General features: G+C 43.1%; 1 protein-coding gene across 1 annotated transcript in view; it reads right to left on the bottom strand.

The window, feature by feature from the left end:
- Positions 1 to 1,143: 1,143 nt before the first annotated feature.
- CHCHD6 (coiled-coil-helix-coiled-coil-helix domain containing 6) overlaps positions 1,144 to 18,072 on the bottom strand; it is a 114,682-nt gene continuing 97,753 nt past the window's right edge. Inside the window, exon 8 of the mRNA XM_063412067.1 lies at positions 1,144 to 1,697. Within this exon, the coding sequence (XP_063268137.1) occupies positions 1,674 to 1,697 (24 nt within the window). The 3' untranslated portion in view covers positions 1,144 to 1,673. The remainder of the gene's footprint in view (positions 1,698 to 18,072) is intronic.

Consider the following 18,072-nt stretch of genomic DNA (forward strand, 5'->3'; position numbering starts at 1 on the left):
GCCAAGGCAATGCTGGATAGGGGCAAGAGGAAAATGAGGAAGAGACAAAATCCATACTTTTCTCTTCAGACCAACAATAATTTCAAACCTAGTCAGGGACAGACCTTAGTGCTCTAAATCTCTGCCTGCAGAGTCAGAGGTTCTGTGGCTACCCCAAGCAGATCCAAAAGCTGGCATGGAAGCAGCAGCAAAACCCCACTCAGTCCTGCTCCAACAGATCTGAGGGCACTAATTGTCCTACTTTGTTTTGGAAAACTTGCTCTTCCTCACTTGGGGACAGCAAGTTTGACCTACACAAAGATGCAGAGCTGGAATTTTTGCAAGGTCTGAGGGTAACAGAGATAAGCCATGCGTAAGCAAACATCACTTCTGAGGATGAAAAGTGTTGTGGCATCAGCTCTCAATAAGAAGGAAAGGCATTTTGTTGCTTTAATGAAGATGTAAAGCACCAAGTTGCTGTCTAAAGAAAAAAGAGACGAAGCAGAATATAACACAGAAAACAATTCTCAGCCCCCCTCATTCATTTTCATAAACACTGCATTAAACTCTGACACAACCTCCAAAAATCCATGTTCACATTCTTCAAAACCTGTCAGATACAGTCAGAGAGGACACAAAAAGCTAATGCTGCCAGACAGAGAAGCTCTACCCAGAGAAAAGGAATCAGGTTACCAAATTAGACCTGCTCCCCTGGTTTGCTGACAGGCCTTTTACAATTCTGCCACACCTACCTCTAGGAGAATAAGGTTCCAGAGGCATCCAGCTTCCTCCATTCCTCAAGCAGCAAGAAGAGGGCTCAACATAGAGCACAAAGGTGAAAGGGATGGTGATTTATGGCAGACACAGCAGGAACTGCACACAAGAGCTCATGAAAAGAAAGATAACTTGGGCCCTGTAGCCAACAGGCAAAGGTTTTCCCAGTATGAGTCCCTAACACCAGCTCCCTTCAGCCAGGACTTTGCAACCAAGTACTTTCAAATAAGCCAGTCATCCTGGGACCAATATGAACAAGTTTTGTGATTTATAAACTGTAACTTGAAATACTGCTATTCCTCACCCTCATTTGGAGTTTTTGTTGGCATCGGCAATAGGCAGAAAACAGCAGTTTACAACCTCATGAGACTGAAAGTATGTCACAGCACATAGTGACCATTAAACATTTTATTGTTTAGGAGGGAATCTGGAAGGGAAGGAACGTGCCTGCTGGTGTAACCAATGGGAGCATACTAGGAACAGTTAATCCTAGCAAGCTACTCAGGGTTACTTCCAAATACCTCGGACCCCTTTCTCCAAAGCAAACAAACAGAGGCAACAGCTCTTGAAACTCAGATGTAGGTTGGCAAAACCAAAATTAGAACTGAGTGAACCAGGCTCATGTTGGGGCAAGACCCAAGCTACAAGCTGTGCTGGAAGCATCTGGCATCAACACAATTCTTTACACTGCAAAACAATGAAAAGAAACTATAGCATCCCCCTGTCCTGGGACCATTCTCCCAACTCCAGGAATGTCCACCGAGACTGATGCATGCAGGCAGTTAGAAGAGGAATCATGTTGTATTGTCTTGGTCATAGAGGGCAGAAGGCACTGGTTTTGGTCAGTGTCTGTCCAGAAGGATGCTGGGGCTTCCAAGGGCATCTGTGGTCCCTGTTCTCTGCTCTTTGGTGGACGATGTTTATCCAGAATTAACTAACAGCTCCTAGAGAAAAAAGGAGACAAAAGAAAAAGATAGCAAGCTAGTTATGCAGCTCTTGACTTGGAAATGTTGCCATCAGAAATGAAAAAGTGGCATTGGCAGGGTGAAAATCCCACAGAAAAATCATCAGGTTTCACCTACTGTAAAACACAAGGTATTCAAGGGGAGAGGACTGTGGAAGCAAAACAGCTCATGGTCACAAAGGTACGGCTGATTTGGTGATCAAGAACATATGGTCAGTTGCAATGATCAGGACTGTGAACCCATTGGCCTACAGTGGAAGAGAACAGCTGTGGCTCCAGGCAAGCCTTGGAGCAGTGAGGTCACAAGAGTAAGTGCAGCCCCACACTAAGTCCTGCCTCAGCAGGACATAGGAGCACTTTGATTAACTGCCATCAAACACACACACACACACTCCCCCCACTCTCTCATCGTGGATCAGGATCAATATAAAAGCACCAGAGAAGTGAGAAGAAGAAAGATGGGGACTCAGAGACCACCCTAACTCCTGACATGTCTGACAGCCTTTATCATATTGAGACCCAAGCCCTCCTAAAATGCAAAGCAAAATCACGTTGCTTTGTCCCGACAGAAACCTACTAAGAGGTACCTCCTCAGACCCTGCAGGTATCCGCATATGAGCTGTGAACTTCTGAGGGTTATTATAAGACAGAAAGCTTCCAACGTGTTTAGGATGGAGACTGCAAAGTCTGCTGTGGTCTCTTCCTATTTTTATCTTATCGCATCTATAACATCAAAGAAATCAAATGCCATCAGCACTGGATGACAAAACACATGACACCATGGTAACACCTCTCCCTCTGAGGATCTGAAAAATCAGTGTTGGATCCCACTTCACAATGTGGGCAATCAGCTCTCCTGCAGCAGCAATGGCATCATTGTGTCAGTGCTACAGGAACAGCAGAACCACAGAGGGTAAGCCCATCAACAGGCTACTTTTTTCCCCTGCTCTGGATACATGCAGGTTCCTTTTGCAGAGCAGACAGTACCAATCCATGTTAAGATGACCCAGCTAAAGCCAACTAGAGAAAGACAACTGAACACTCCACTGCATACAGTCTCATTGCCCATTTTTATTACGGCTCAGTTCTACTCAGTTCTACTCTCCAGATATTTGCCTTTCTGAGGAGAGGAGCTGTGCTTTCTTCAGTGTGGATCAGAATGGAAAACATCACAAAATAATGAAGCTAGCACACTTGGCACTGTCTGTCAGAAGGTGAGGATGTCATTTGGGCTGCTTCTGCACAGCAGGCTAATATTGGCTGATACATAGCCATTGTAGACTGAATATGCTGGCCTTGAATCTCCAAAGATAGCCCCATCTCTGACAACAATGAATTGGAAAAGTTTCAAAGGACTCAAGAATAAAGAGAAAATTGTTCACCAAATTATTTAGACAACGGTTATGCAGAAATCTGACAAATGAACCATCAATAATACTTCACTGACTCTAATTTTCCAGGTAATTTTTCTCACCATTACTGATTTAGAAGTTATGCATGGAGCAATATATTTTAAAAACTCCAATAGCACTCACAGAAATTGCAAGGAATGAAGCAGTAACAACTCAGGATCAATTTTGCAATGAAGTAAATTGCTGTATTCACATTGTAACGCTTCAGTAAAGTGTCCACCAATGCTACATTTTGTGGGGGGGAAAAAAAGAAAAGAAAGAAAAACAAAATCACTTCTGTGGCTACTCAGTGGTTAACCCTTCTGGAAGACAGTAAAACCTCCTTTTTTAAACACTTTTAAAGAACATCATAGGTACACAATTTCATGTTCAAAATCATAACTACATATTTCAACCTCATCTAGTTGCAGGTGTCTCTACCCATGGCAGGGGGGATGGAACTAGATGATCTTTAAGGTCCCTTCCAGACTAAACCATTATATGATTCTATAATATTTTTATTTATTTCAGGAGAAAATGAAAACAGACAGTTCTTAACCTCAATGAATTCTTTCCAGCCTAACCTACCCACATACCAGATATGCATTGAGCTGGAGGCTCACAAACAATCCTTGTGCAAAAACATCAGGTTCCATCTCACTCTGGATCTCTAAACCTCCTCAAAATCTTTTGCACAGTGATTCTGGATCCAGAACTGATGGGCTGAGAGACACCATGTCTCTGAGACTAAACCCATTCTTTGTCCACGTTTTAACCCCACCTGCCTTTGCAACCATGCCAGTGCAGACTTGGCATCCCTCCATTTTCTTTCAACCTAGAATCCTCTCTGCAAGATGCTACCAGGTTGTTAAAACACTTACCTCGAGCAGGAGCCTGTAGCCAGTAGCTTTCCAGTTCTGGTTCCAGTTGAGTGAGGAGAAAGGGCTGACCTCTGCAAGCAGATCTGTTCCACAAACCTCTCCCCCACTGAGAAGGGAGTCCAGTCAATGCCTAACACTGTCCTTGTCCTCTAACAGAGCTGAGGCCTTGGTACCCAGCACCAGGGCGAGCAAGTTTCAGCAAGATTTTCTAATGCACCTGTTCCTCTGTCCTGTTCCTTCTTTCTCAGCCTGCATCCCAGTGCAGAAGCTCAGGGCTGCTTGGTGAATCTGCAGCATCCTCTCCACCTCCCTCAGCTACTGGTCAGCTCTGTGCCTCAGCTCTCGGCCTTGCTGAGGCTCTCAGCCAGCAGAGGAATCTCCCTCCTTGAAAAGCCAGATCCTGAAGAACTTCCTCCCCTCAATGTTTGCCAGAGACGCTGTTTGCCAAGCCTCAACCAAGTCAAGACATATTTATTTAACCAGCCGTTAGTCTCACAGGGTAAACCCTGCAAGTTTGCTCCAGCATGTGCCTTGCCTTTGTTGTAACATCCCTTTAAGCAGTCCCATCACAGTGCTCACACATATGGGCACTGTGTAGCTATGAAGAAATCAGAAAGCAGATCCCCATGATAAATGACTTGGTGCATTTGGAGTGTCAGTGACAAAGTAGAAATTAATCTCCATAGTTCCTAGTTCCCTGCCATGTGCAGGCAGCTCTCAACATCAGAATACCTGTTGGCAGACAGCAGACCTCAGCAACATGACCGCACAACTTTTTCATCTCAGTTAGTGTGGAAAGAGGCACAAACAAAATACAAAAATCCTGACCTACCCTAAGATGGGTGTTCAAGGCCTTTACACAGGATGAGGCATTTGTTGCAGGGCTATTAGCACCCCAAAGCGCTGCAAGAGATATTTGAGTCACTTTGGTTTGATGTATGCTGTAGGTATTTTTTGGTTATGTGCAATTTGTTCTGTTACACTCAGAGTATTGGCTATTTTGTGGAGCAGCTGTGCTGACTAATGGATCACAGCACTTCTGTGCCTTATAGTTATTGCACAGAAAAGCCTCTCTGTCTCTCTCATCCTTCAGGAGTCCAACAGTTGCTGTCCTTGGGACTGGAATAAGGAGGGCCAGGAGCATGCCTGGCAGCAACAAAAAACATTAATTCAAAAAGCTATGAAGAGAGTTTTGTTTTCCCTCTTCTCTGTACTGGTGTTAATAGTTCTGCAAAGCAGGGAAGCTCACCCAGTGACTTCTTGGCTACTTCCCCAGATGGTGTCTTCAAAGTTGGCTTGACAGCAGAAAAGGCACTTCTCAAAAAATTCACCAGATGCATTGTCAGAACATCCCAGAAAGCACTTTCACGTGGAAGTCTCCTGGTCTACAAATCCCACCAACAGAGTGCTAGGAACAGCAACAGTTTTTCTGGTTTCCTCCTCCCTCTCCTTCAGCTCACAAGAGCCTACATACTGCTTGCTTTGCTCTGCCTTTACACCTCCCCATTGCTCTGCATCACCCAAACACAAAGTTATTTACCAGCACAACTAATCTCCAGCTGTTCTGAGACTCACCTGTTTGTTCATGCATTATAACACTGATTTCCTCCAGACAATTGTTCTGATCATTGTTCTAACTTGCAGAGAGCTCCTGTCATTAGCCTTGCTTAACAGGAAATATTTTGCCACTGACTGAGCAGCTCTGCAGTCAGCAGACTGCACAAAAAATCATCCTGGTTGGGGGCTGCATCTCCCTGCTGAGCTGTTAACCCCAGACATCACAATAGGGAACAAGCTCAGTGTTTTGATTTTGGACGCATGCTAGAAAAGAGCAGGGCTAGAAGGAACAAACAAGGCTCTGCAAAGAGCTGCTGCTGAAAGGATGACTGTTAATTAATCCACATACAAACCGAGGGCAGTTTTTGCTTAATCAATGTTAATTGCATTTAATCTCATTCTTGCCATTAAGAAAAGCCACCGGGCCAGGCTGATGTCACTAGCGCCTGACATGTAGGTTCCACCCACATTTGGGAGGCAAGTCAGGAGAAAAATAATGGAAAGAAAGGAATAACCCTTCCTCAACCCCTTCTGCATCACTGCACAATTTCATTGTGTCTGTTCCATTATTTAAACAATTTTTATTTTCCAATAACATTACAAAAGAGCTCAAAGGATGAAAATCAGACATAGAGCATTTCACTACTAGTTATTCTTGCTCTCCCAGGTACCAGCTTAGAGCTTTGCTAACCTGCACAGCTTGGGCTATTGTGCTTCTGGAAAGGACTGATACACAGAAGATTGCGTATGTGAAATGGTGTTTGCTTTTTAGTCCTGGGCTGATCCCAACAGACCTGCCAGAGCCCCTTAATATGACCTACAACTGCTGACTGCCACCTTCCATCAGCTCTGCTGAAATCCTTCTCCTCACCTTGCTCCTGAGCACAACCCCAGCAGGCACCAGAGAAGACCGAAGCCTGTCTTTCTGTAACATAACACAAACTAGTATTTGCTATTAAACAACCTTTGACCAAATTTGCCTTGAAAGACAGAACATTTTTGAAGCCTTAACTTCCCAAGTAAACCAACAGTGCATCCACCAGTGATCTGGCTCTGATCTGGGGACTGCATCTCTATCTGCCCAGCTACCTGCTTGGGAAATGGGAACAATTCTCTTGCCTCTGCAGGAATCAAGCTGGGGGACAGAGGAGCAGCTCTTGTAGCACAGGAAGCCCAAGGTGGCAGATTTCATGACTGCTAGCTTATTGTTTCTGTGAGAGCCTTGAGTTTTTCCAAATCAGTATCAAGAACAATAATAATCAAGCCTGGGCTCTGTCAGTGCCTTTCCCCTGTGGCAGCACACAACGCTTGCCCAAAGCCAATGCTGCAGTTCATCGTGGATTTTTTTAACCCTCAACAAGTGTTAATCCCAATGCCTCTCACCACATGAAGTGGACATATCACAAGTGCCATGAAGGCCTGGCTGAGTTTTAAGTGCTCTGAAATGGTGCCACTAGACTTGGTCAAGATTGCTTTAAAATCATTTCCCATTAGGACTGTGCCCCTCTCTCTTTACAGCCAGTGCAGTGACTGTATCTCAGAGGAAGATAATTATGTCCCACCATCTGTACACATCAGAAACTGCACAGTCCAAACCGTGCCTTTCTGGACTGAATGGCAGAAGGCAATGCAGGAGGGAAAGGAGATAACACTGGACACCCCTCCATCCTGCAACTAGAGTCATCCCAAATGTTTTGCAAGCTCGTGGATTAGCCTCTGGGAGGGATAAAGGGATCCAGAAGGCACAGAGTGTTTCTAAAGCAGAACAAAGACAACTTGTACAAATCCAGCTCTGGTTTTGTGAGGATTAAAATTAACTTCACCCAACTGTGAATATCCGATTCCAGAGCCAAACGGAATGGAAAACCACTTACTTATGCAACAGTATTTCATTATTTCAAACCCTAAGCCCAACACTTCCAAAAATTAAGGAGAAGCAACAGAACATTTGCTGGGGGACATTGGCTGCAGGGGTTTAACTGCTGAACTACCAAGCCATGGTCTAGGCACACGGTAATGAAACAATAGACACAAATATTGGCAACTTCTCTGTACTTTCTTTCCTGCTCTTGCTACCAGCCTCCAGAATAATCAGTGGGAAAATAAAAGGAAAAAATAACCCTAAAAGCCAAGAGACTTTGGATTAAGTTGTATAAATTACCTGTTACCTCCTTACACGAGGAAGAAAGAAATGAAATAAATACCTGCAAAGCCATCTCAGTATCTTGGATTAAATGGATTACAGAAATGGAAAGTACATGATGCAAGATGTTATAAAACAAGATGCCAGAGAGGTGCAGGAATTTGAATCAGGCTGGCAAATGATCCCTACAGACTATTGAGGAAAATTAATAGAGAGAAGGGGTAGAGAAAGGACATGGTAAGAAGACTGACTGATGAACACTGTTGTTAGGATGTGTAAATTCAGGATGTCAGACTTCCTCTTAAATCTACTTCAGTCCTGGAACAAAAATAGCAAATCTTACAGTGCTAAAAAGCACTGGAAGTAGAAAAGTCAGATATGGCAAGCCTCATTTCAGGATAGGTTTCCCCTGTGCATCCCACAAGATTGAAGTTTGTGACTTTAATTATTCCTGGAACGTTGTGTATATAGGGATTCAATGCAGGGATTACTAGCAGGATCCTTGTTATAACAAGTGCCACTTCTCAAACAAATTACACTTCACTGGATGTCAGTAACATACACAAAAAACAAATTAGATAAAGGCAGCAGGATGGCAAGATACAGGTCTGGTGCAAGGAAATTTCACAAGGTCACCCAGAAAGAAAAAGGCATTTATAATTTAAACTCCTAGAACATTTCTAATTCCCCAGTACATTAAAGCTCCATGTGACTCAGACACAAAATCTTCAATACATCAGTGACTCCACATAACCTGAGACCAAGCCTAGCTGAGACATGCTTTATTTGTGAAGAAATGCCATCAGGGAGCAGGTGGAGGAAGACAGAGACGGGAGATAGAAGGAGCAACTCCAGCTGTCCTCCCAAATTTTAGGGATCATCCCATCCCATTCACTGACTGTTCACAGCTCCACACAGACAGATGGGAGAGACAGGGAAAGAGGATGTAATTTTGTTTGGAGGCAAATATAGCAGTTCCTTGGCTGCAGGGCTTCTTCACAAGCTGATCCCAGATTTACATACTGCATTTTTCCTTTCCAGAACTCATGCCAGGATATATTACTAACCTGCACTAGTTCTAATGAGCATGTCTTTAGCTCCAGAAATTTTCATGAAGATAGAAGCACAGGAAAGTCCAGTCCTCAGGTAGAGTGCTAAGAACAGCCAAAAACACTTCAGGTATGGCACTGTGCCTCTGAGACGTGGGACCTCGATGGTGGTAGTTAAATTCCCATACTGGGGATTTCACCAGGTGCTTGCCAGTGTTACTAAACCCTGCAGTTTTCCTGTGCACTCCAAGAGGGTGAGCACTGCCTGGAGTGAATAAGCCAGTCCTAGGCTCTACTTCAGTCACCTCCCAACTTTTTCCAGCAGCTGAAATAAATCCCCATCTCAGTTTTCCTTTCTGTAGCTAAAAGTAATGCCACTTACCAACCACAGAGGTATGATAATTATTCACCAAGAGAAGATGCTAAAGAAATGCAAAAATTCAGTTCTCAAGGGATCCATTCCTCTGTATAATTTGCATTTAGACTTCAGAGGAAATCTGATGCTTTATCTTGTTCCTTTATCTCGTTCCTTTCTGTCTTGCTTTAGCAGGCTCCTGGTCTGGATAAAGAGAATACCTCTTTGGGTCAGGATCTCACGTCTGCATTTAAAGTATGCTTCAACCCTGTCTAGTCCGGCTTCATACACCAAGAACAGAGGCAAGCAGAAACTTCTCCAGATATCTTTTTTCTACGCCTAATTCTATTTTTGTTCAGTGATACAGTGAAATTCCACACACAAGTATTATGAGCTTGACTGGTTTTATTTGTTTAACACTTCACATTTTCATTAAGCTGTTGCTACTCAGCAGCCAGTAATTTTATTTGTGTGATAGCTGTATTCATCTCATCCACATGGGTGTAGATGTCGCTCTCCTTTTCTTCTGGCTGAGGAGGCAAAAATCAGTGATTATAGAGTCAAGGGGAAACTGGAAATTCTCTGGTCTGTGTGCAGATAGATGTGAGATAAGACTTCTACCTGTTTTTGTGAAACACCTCCCAAAGACTAGGGGCAACTACAAGTAAAATTAAAAAGAGTAAAAATATTATTTTGGAAGACTACCCTCCCCTACCCAGGTACAAACCAGAAACTGAAATTATTTCAGCAGAATCAGCCTGTTTGACTCAGCACTGAATTCTCCTGCTCCAGAAGCTTCTTGCTGACTGAGCATTTACAGTATTTGAGTATCAGATTGTAAAGAATTAATTATATGTCTAACTCTTGCCAAACTTCAAGTATCTTGAAATATCTGGTCCCAGGAGCTGCAAGATCTGATTAGATCTCAAGGAAGAAATGTCTGGTTGGCTGGACCTCACCAAACCCTAATTAGACAATCTTCTATCAAGTTCAGGCAACCAAACAGAGAATTAACAGCCCTTTTGAAATGTTAATGACTTGAACCCAGACAGTCAAATGACTGAGCCACACCTCTTGGACAGAGATTTCAGAAGTCAAGAAACACTAAACATTTCACTGTGCCACTCCTTTTTGACGAGATCAAGAAGCCATGGAGCAGGGAAGCGTTGGTTAGGGCATCTGCAGTAGGGGTTGGAGAGCACTGGGTGCTCCTGCCGGGCATGACATATGGATTGGAACGGAGACGCTCTAACAGATTGGGAGGCCACAGAGATGTTCGGTTATGAGATTAGATGGAGATGCCCAACCACAGGCACACCCAGGCAGCACCTGTGGGAAGCTGCAAGCTCAGCTGCCCTGAACATGGCACTGTCACAGTCAGTCCGTAGGCAACAGGGATCTGCTCTGAGTAGCTGCCCACTGGCACCCAGCTCAACCAGTGCAATTAAGAGACCAGCAGATAAAATGCCCTACAACATGAACCGTAGATCTGAGCAAACAAAGGGAAAATGGTGAACACTAGGAGATGCATCTTGATTTCTCAGTGTCTCTTCCTGTGTAAATTCCAAATCTTTCTTTCAAGATTAAAAACCTTTACCAAGTGAAAAACAAGCTCAGCATTTCTCTAACTCCATCCTGTCCCTATCCCTCTTCATAGGACACCCCAGTAGAATACCAGATGCTGGAATAAGCCACAAAATTTTTCTAAATAATTATCTCCTATCACCTCCCCTGCAAATTTATAGTCCTGCATCTGTGTCAAGACAGAGACCTGCTTCCATTTGTGTAAAACACATTCTTTATAGAGGACCTGAAAGTGGAATGTTTAACGTTAGCTTTTGAAAATGTATTCAGAGACTGGAAAAGACAGCTTTTAAGTGTGTCGTTCAATTGTCTTGTGGACGCTGCTCAAGTGGAGGGGGAGCTTTGTATTTTTTTATATGACAAATGATGCCAGTCCCATCTTGTAATTTTCCTCACTGTGCAGCATGTCTGTTCATGATAGATACCAGTGCAGCTGCTTAGGTGTCCATTGATCTGCTTGGAAAGTACTGTCTATTTGGAACCAACTCATCCTAAAACAGCAGCTCCAGAGGGCGAGAGCAAAATAAAAGGGAGGGGGGTGGGGGAGGAAGAGACAAGGGAGTTGTGGACTGGGAACACACTCGTGCTTCTCCTGTAAAGGTTCAGGAAAAAAGCAAGCATCATATTTAGTTTTAGCTACATCTTCTCTTCCTCCCTCACAGGCCATTCTTTTCTACTGTCACTCAACACCTCTTTACACTCTCTTCCCATGAAGACCTTACCACTAACATATACTTAATTTCACACTTGCAACCTGTGGATGAAAAGCAAGCCCTCAGCTGCCTTCTGCAAATCTGTGCCAGCACAGAGGAGCCTTCAGGTCACAACCTGAACAGTTTGCAGTTTAAGGGAACATTTTAAATAAAAACAAAACACATAAAGGAAGGAGAGACAAAAAAAAAAAGGAAGAAAGAAAGAGAACAAAAAAAAAATCAAAGAATTCTTATACTTCATGTTTAAAGAGACTTCAAACAGGAATTTGCCAATTTTCTGTAACCAGGATGATAAGAGAATAAACTCAAATACTTCGTCCTTCTGCAGAGCCCTCTGCACTGAATTTCACTCCCTGCAAAATGACCAATATAAAAAAACCCTCATAAATCCCTCTGACGTAAGTAACTTCACATTACTCTTGGGGAAACAGAGGCAGAGACAGATTCATTAATCCAAGTAAATGAATCCATGAAGCAGTCTGAATTTCTGAATCCCCATAATATCCCACACTAGAAACAGCACCCAGGGCCCAGAAATTTCCATGCCATGTTGCCTGCCATAAGCAAAGCAAGACATTTGAACAGATGAGAATGTTTATGGAAAGGAAAAGTACAGTTATTAAATCACACCTGCCCCAGACATGTAGCAAAACATGTTTTGTACTTTAAAATACCTTCCATCATTTCACTCATTGCATAATTAATGCCAAAGACCAAGGTCACATGTGTAAGATGCTGCCTCAGAAACCTGCTGAGTAGCAGAGAGCTGCACGACCTGTTGGAACAGGTGGGTACAAATTCCTGTGGCTCAGCACTGTCAGGGTTAGCCTGCTAGAAATACTCAAGGCTAGCAAGGTTAGGGCTGTTTTGATCTGCCATCATTATTCTGCAGCCTGGGCATATCCTGAGAGGATCTTGCTACAGGCTGGTACTCTGACTTACCAAGTAGTTTCCATGTGTGCATGGGGAAAGTGGGTCTTATACAAAGCTGTTTAGGTAGGTACAGGTACACAAAGAATTTTATAGGACATTTGTGTTAAAAAAAAAAATCAAAACCAACACTGAATTAAAGACTTGATTTTTAAGACAAGGAGCTGTTCCTTAAAAATCATTGTTTTTTTGATTTTGTTGTTTTTTGTTTTGTTGTTGGTGGTGTTTTTGTGGAGTAGGCTTTCTTTGTTTTGAAAATAATAAAATTCCACAAGTAAGATGGTGTCAGATGAGCTCAAATTGTGTAAGGTAGTTGTCATTATTGTGACTTAGAACTGGAACTTGCATTCAGGAAGCTCAATATTTATTGTTTCCCTAAATTTAAGTTGACAGAAAGAGTGTCTGCTCCCACAGGCAGAAAGCTAATTCCACCACCTCTTTTCCACAGTCAGTCTTATTCTCACATGTAAATTCTCCTGAGTGGAGAATTAACAGCGGGTAAATTCTCCTGCTTACAGCTACCAAAGCACCAGCCAGGATGATGCTGACCAAAGAACTCCAAACACAAGGCTCTGAACTATACAAACCAATCCTGATCCCACTAATGCCTGCCTGGGAAGGAAACAGTGTGCTTGCACACATACATCCCCCAGTTCACCCAGTACAGGGAAGGACAGGCTGGTCACTTGATTTGCAGACAGCTTTTCCATTACTTACTGCAGCACTCGAACAGCCAACTTGCTTCCTCTTTATCTGCTCTGTGGTGGCCATTTCTCCAGAGCTGCCCATCATTTCCTTATCAAGCAGTAAAAACGCAGGATCACTAGAGACACAGCTCAGCCTTGCTGGGATTTCATTCTCTCAGCGGGTTGTAAATGCCCCTATAATGTTGGCTTTTTTAATCTTGTGTTATTATTACCTGCGGTTGCCATTCAGTCTGCAGAGAATAAAGTGCCCAGGCTTTCAGGACCTACACAATGGCTCTGTGCATTTGCCAGTGGTTGGACAAACAATAACTCTGTGTTTCAGCTTTATTGGAAAGCTTTCTGTTGTGGGAGCCTGGCTGCATGTGTCCCTCCGCTCAGGTGACACAGAGGTGCGAGTGGGTGTCTGTGAATTCATCGGTAATTTCAGGAACACGTGCTTTGGTGCCAGCCTATGGAACCAACGTGGAAGTGCACAGGCAGCTGCATGTTGCTGTGAGCCCATGAAACACAGACACAGACCTGCAGAGCCAGTCGGTCTCCTCTAGATCAGCCAGGGAGTCCGAAACTCTAACAGGGCCACTCTGTGAATAATTACGTTCATCTCCGTGTACACGGTGTTGCAAGCTCATAGGGAGGTGTGATGATATATGACATAACTGTGAAAATGTCAAAACACCGCTACCCTGAACCACACTGTCACAAGAAATCTTGGCTCCCACTTGAAATTAAGAGATGCTGCTGCTTGCAAGAAAGGCTGGAAAGCTGGAACTGAAAAAACACAAATTAGAATGCAAAGAAATTTGAAAAATGCAGGGCTCTTCTAGTTCAGGGAGACTGATTGTTTTGGTCAGCTCATTATTGCTTGCAGGGGACACTGCAGATGCGTGAATTCTTAGAGAGCTGCAAATATCCCTTCACTCAAGAAAAGAAGCCCTACTGCAGACTCCTCACATATTGAAAACCTACGAGGAAAGTCAAAAACTCCCACAAACCCACAAGGTTTATTTGTGAAACTGTTTAGAAATACACTAAGGTTATTTCATTTGTCTTATGGTTTTAAGCAATTGAGTCACATTCTTGCATCACTTCTGTCTGGGCAGGAGGGTTAGTTTATTGTATTTTATTTATTCCTTCCTTTTTCTTTTTTTCAGTAAAAACCTAGAACTAAAATTCTCCTATACTTATAAAACTTCAGGTACAACTCCACAAAACTAGGGCAATAGAAAATATGCCAAATATTTCAAGGCTTGGCAACAGTAAGCCTGCCTGTCTCTCTGTGGCAGGAGGAATGTCCGTCTGTCTCAGCCAATGTTTCTGAGTAGAAATGTCTCATCCTGATAGCCCATGTACATATAAAACACCTATACTGTCAGTTCTCCAGGAAGAGACCTTGACATTTTGCAGAATACCACATCCCAACCCCCACCTCGGCTGAACAGCAGCAGAAGGCAGAAGAAAACTGGTAGATCTGAAAATGAAACAATCAGGTGCTGCCTGCAGCAAGGATTAAAGTTAAAATGGAGGAGGTAGTGGTGAAATGAGCACAGCCAAGTCACTGGAATTGATGCACCAAGGAACCAAACCTCCAGGTTTCCCAAATCCATGGCCACAGCTGGCCTGTCCCACTCCCTCTCCTGTGGGCCTAGAGAAGAGAGAATTTGAAGAGTGGGAAATCAAGGTTTTGCTGTCTTAAACAGAATAAATAAAAGGTGAATGGTTTCAGGAGATATTGTATTATTGTTGTGGTAATAGGTGCTTCATGTAACTGGTGAGCAAAACTGCAACCCTCGTTCTGAGCTCTCAGCTTACAGTAACTGGGCTGGCACAGGCAGGTGAGCTCCACAGTAACGCAGTAAGGGGATTGCAATGCTCCGTTCCTGAAAAGAGTAATGAGGTATCCAGAGAGCCTGCTGAGGTGTCAGAGAAACTGATGCTGCTGGACCCTTTGCAGGCCAAAGACAGATTAGGAATAACACAATACCAGCATAACAGCACCTTATCAACAGCCGTGCAAGTGCTAAGAAGTGAATCTGAGCAAAGGCTGTGACAACTGTCTGCATCAGCCATGCTATTACTGCCTTCCGACTTCCCGCACAATCCAAGTGTCCAAATGGCTTTGAAGCAAGAAGCAGCAAGACAGGAAGGTGAATCTGAACTCTGATCAGCTGTCTGAAGAGACAGTATGAATACCTTACATTTCAGTAACACTTTTCATCCATAACGAATCCGAGACATCCATTCAACCTCCACACTCCAAACCACAGAAGTAATATCTGTCCAGGTAGGGATGGGCAAATAAACACAAGTTAAATGACTGTTCAAGGTCGTCCAAGGACTACAAGAGACACACGTCTAGCGAGTAGATTACTCTTCCCTTTTGAAAGGCACACAGACACACACACACGCACAGGGGATTGAAACTGCTTAGCCAGGTGTGGAGCCTGCTGTGATCAACACAGCTTCACTGAGTAGCAACTCTTCTCAATGCTGTTTCACTGGCGCTAAAATGTAAAAAAGCAAACCTTTATAACAGAATTCCTTCAAATAGCTGCAAATAGGTGTGGGGATTCTGCATCTGGGCTAAGTTGCTACAATCCACACATCTTATTTATTTGCTAGTTATTAAATTACCCAAAAGCCATGAACAATTCAAGTCTCTCTCTGAGAGGCAGAGATTAACTAGGAATTGCTATGCAGAAATGCTGATCATGTCTCTAGTGAGATCAGCCTCATGATGAGTTGTGGACATTTGGGAACAAAGGTGAGCTTTTCTGCAAGAAATGAGAGGCAAAGAAAGATGGGGAAGTGATGATACAGGGAGAAGAGGATTTATTTGCAAGGCAAGAATCTATCAGGAATGGTTTCACACACACACTGCAAGCCATAGACTGTGACCAAACACATTCACGTACCTGGAGCATAGGAAGCTGCACTTATGTCCAAGTACTAATGCAAATGACATTTTCTGTGAAAGACAATGAGACCAGTATGTAAATACTAATTTAACAATCTAGTTCGCAAAGCCTCAGCTGATCTATAAATAGCTGGTTTATTAGCAGGCGATGCTGAAGGCAGCTAGCCTGGCTCTATTTCCCATAATTCCCTGTGCCATCTTGGTTTTTTTGACCCCAGAGACACAAGGACAACGCTTAACTGTATGCAGCTCACTCCTCCACTAGTACCTGCAGAGTAGCTACAAACACTTGACAACACAATACATATTTATCAATGCCCTTACACAACAAGAATCCTGCAGCACCACGCACACAATGGCTCCCAGTGCTCAATTAAAGAGAGCAAATGGTTTAGAAAAATAGAAGAATCATGCAGCCTTGCTTTTAAACAGGAGGAGCTGATCACTGAGGTGCCAACAGGCATTTAGGGAATGATTCACACAGAGCCAGAGCCAGGCACTGTCCATCCACATTTACACTGTGCATTGGCAAATTGAGATTCTAGGATAGTAACACCTTTAGTAACTCCAGGCCACAAAACAAGCACTTACCATCTCAAAACAAGATGTCAAAATACTGATCTTTTAATGCAGTTACATTTCATCAGGAATTATTATTTTATAGTACATAATAAAACTTACAACTCTTTACCACCTCCTCAAGCTGCACATGCAGGAATCCCTTCTTTCACACAGGCACAAGATAGCTATTTAAGAGCAGACAGCAACACCACCAGAGTCTAGGGCCAGCAGGCAAGAATACTGCATCCTGGTAAAATTGCTGTGGCATCTGGAGCACCATACCAGAACTGCCCTAACTGCAGCATGGTCAGCATCCATGCAAATTATGATGTTTAAGGCTATTCACATGGATTTGTAGATATTCTCCAAAAGTGTTCTAAGGCTTCAGTCTTCCTCTTGCTGCAAGACCAGTGACAACATACTTGACAAGTTGGGCTTGTAAATAGGGAGATTGAATTAGAGGAACAGAATAGATTTTGTTATCCCTTCCTCCCACTTGCTTCAAATTTCTAAAGAAACCTTCCAAACACAAGAAGTTGCTGTGTCTCTCACGGCCATATGATAAGCAGAACTAAAAAATTAAAAAAAACACAATCAACATTTATTTTTCCATGATGTCCGTCATATTCTTACAGCTGACTCCAGAATTTATCCTGACAGGGAACTTACTGTGCTGGGCCCTGCACCAACCCTGGCAAGGGCAGAGGTTGCTCGTGACTAGGAGGCTCACGCTGCACAGTGTGCCAGAGCAAAGAGCCCTGGTACATTCACTGCCCCACTGCTGCACCTCCCTTCTCAACAGTGCCCACTCAGTGACATGACAAGAGTTTCCAGAACACTGATTTGGCCTGCCACAGCTCAGCCGATCCATTCCAAACGATCACAGTGATCAGTGCCAATGGCAGTATGTTTCCCTACGGAGTGAGTTTTGGATAAAAGATTGCTCCTTCATTTGTCATAGCAACAAACCTTTACAATTTTTTTTAAATTAAACACAAGGAGGTTTTTTTATTAAAAACAAGGGTTGAACTGATATTTACGTGATTGCAATCTTGTGATGGTCTTGCAGTTTGTTTTTAAGACCACCAAGGACAGTGAAAAAGAAACTTTTCTAATGAAGGTCACTTACTAAATTGCCTTTTGTGAGTGAACAAAATTTTTCTAGCATTTATAGAAATGAGATAGAGGAGTTACTTAGCTGAATAGAATGTTAAAATAAAGGCGCTCTCAGAAATTCCATGGAATATAGCAAGAGAACCAATACGTCACAAATAAAGAAATCAGTAGTTTTCATTAATCAACTAGGAAAAAAAAGTATAATAATAAATTTGCAATGATATTGAACAGATTATTTAACAAAACTTTCATACAACTAATGGCAACAGACACAAGCACCAAAGAAGAACTGAAACATTTTACATAGCTCAGTAAATGTAAGATGCTGCGACAAGGTGTCAAAACAGCCCTCCCAGGAGAAATCCACATAGTTGCTGTTTCCCTTGCCTTTGATGTAAAGCTACATGTAAACCTGCAGTGCCAAACAACTCAAAAGTAGCTTTTTCTGTTCCCC

This window comes from Prinia subflava, chromosome 14 (assembly GCF_021018805.1).
Source record: "Prinia subflava isolate CZ2003 ecotype Zambia chromosome 14, Cam_Psub_1.2, whole genome shotgun sequence".
Taxonomy (NCBI): domain Eukaryota; kingdom Metazoa; phylum Chordata; class Aves; order Passeriformes; family Cisticolidae; genus Prinia; species Prinia subflava.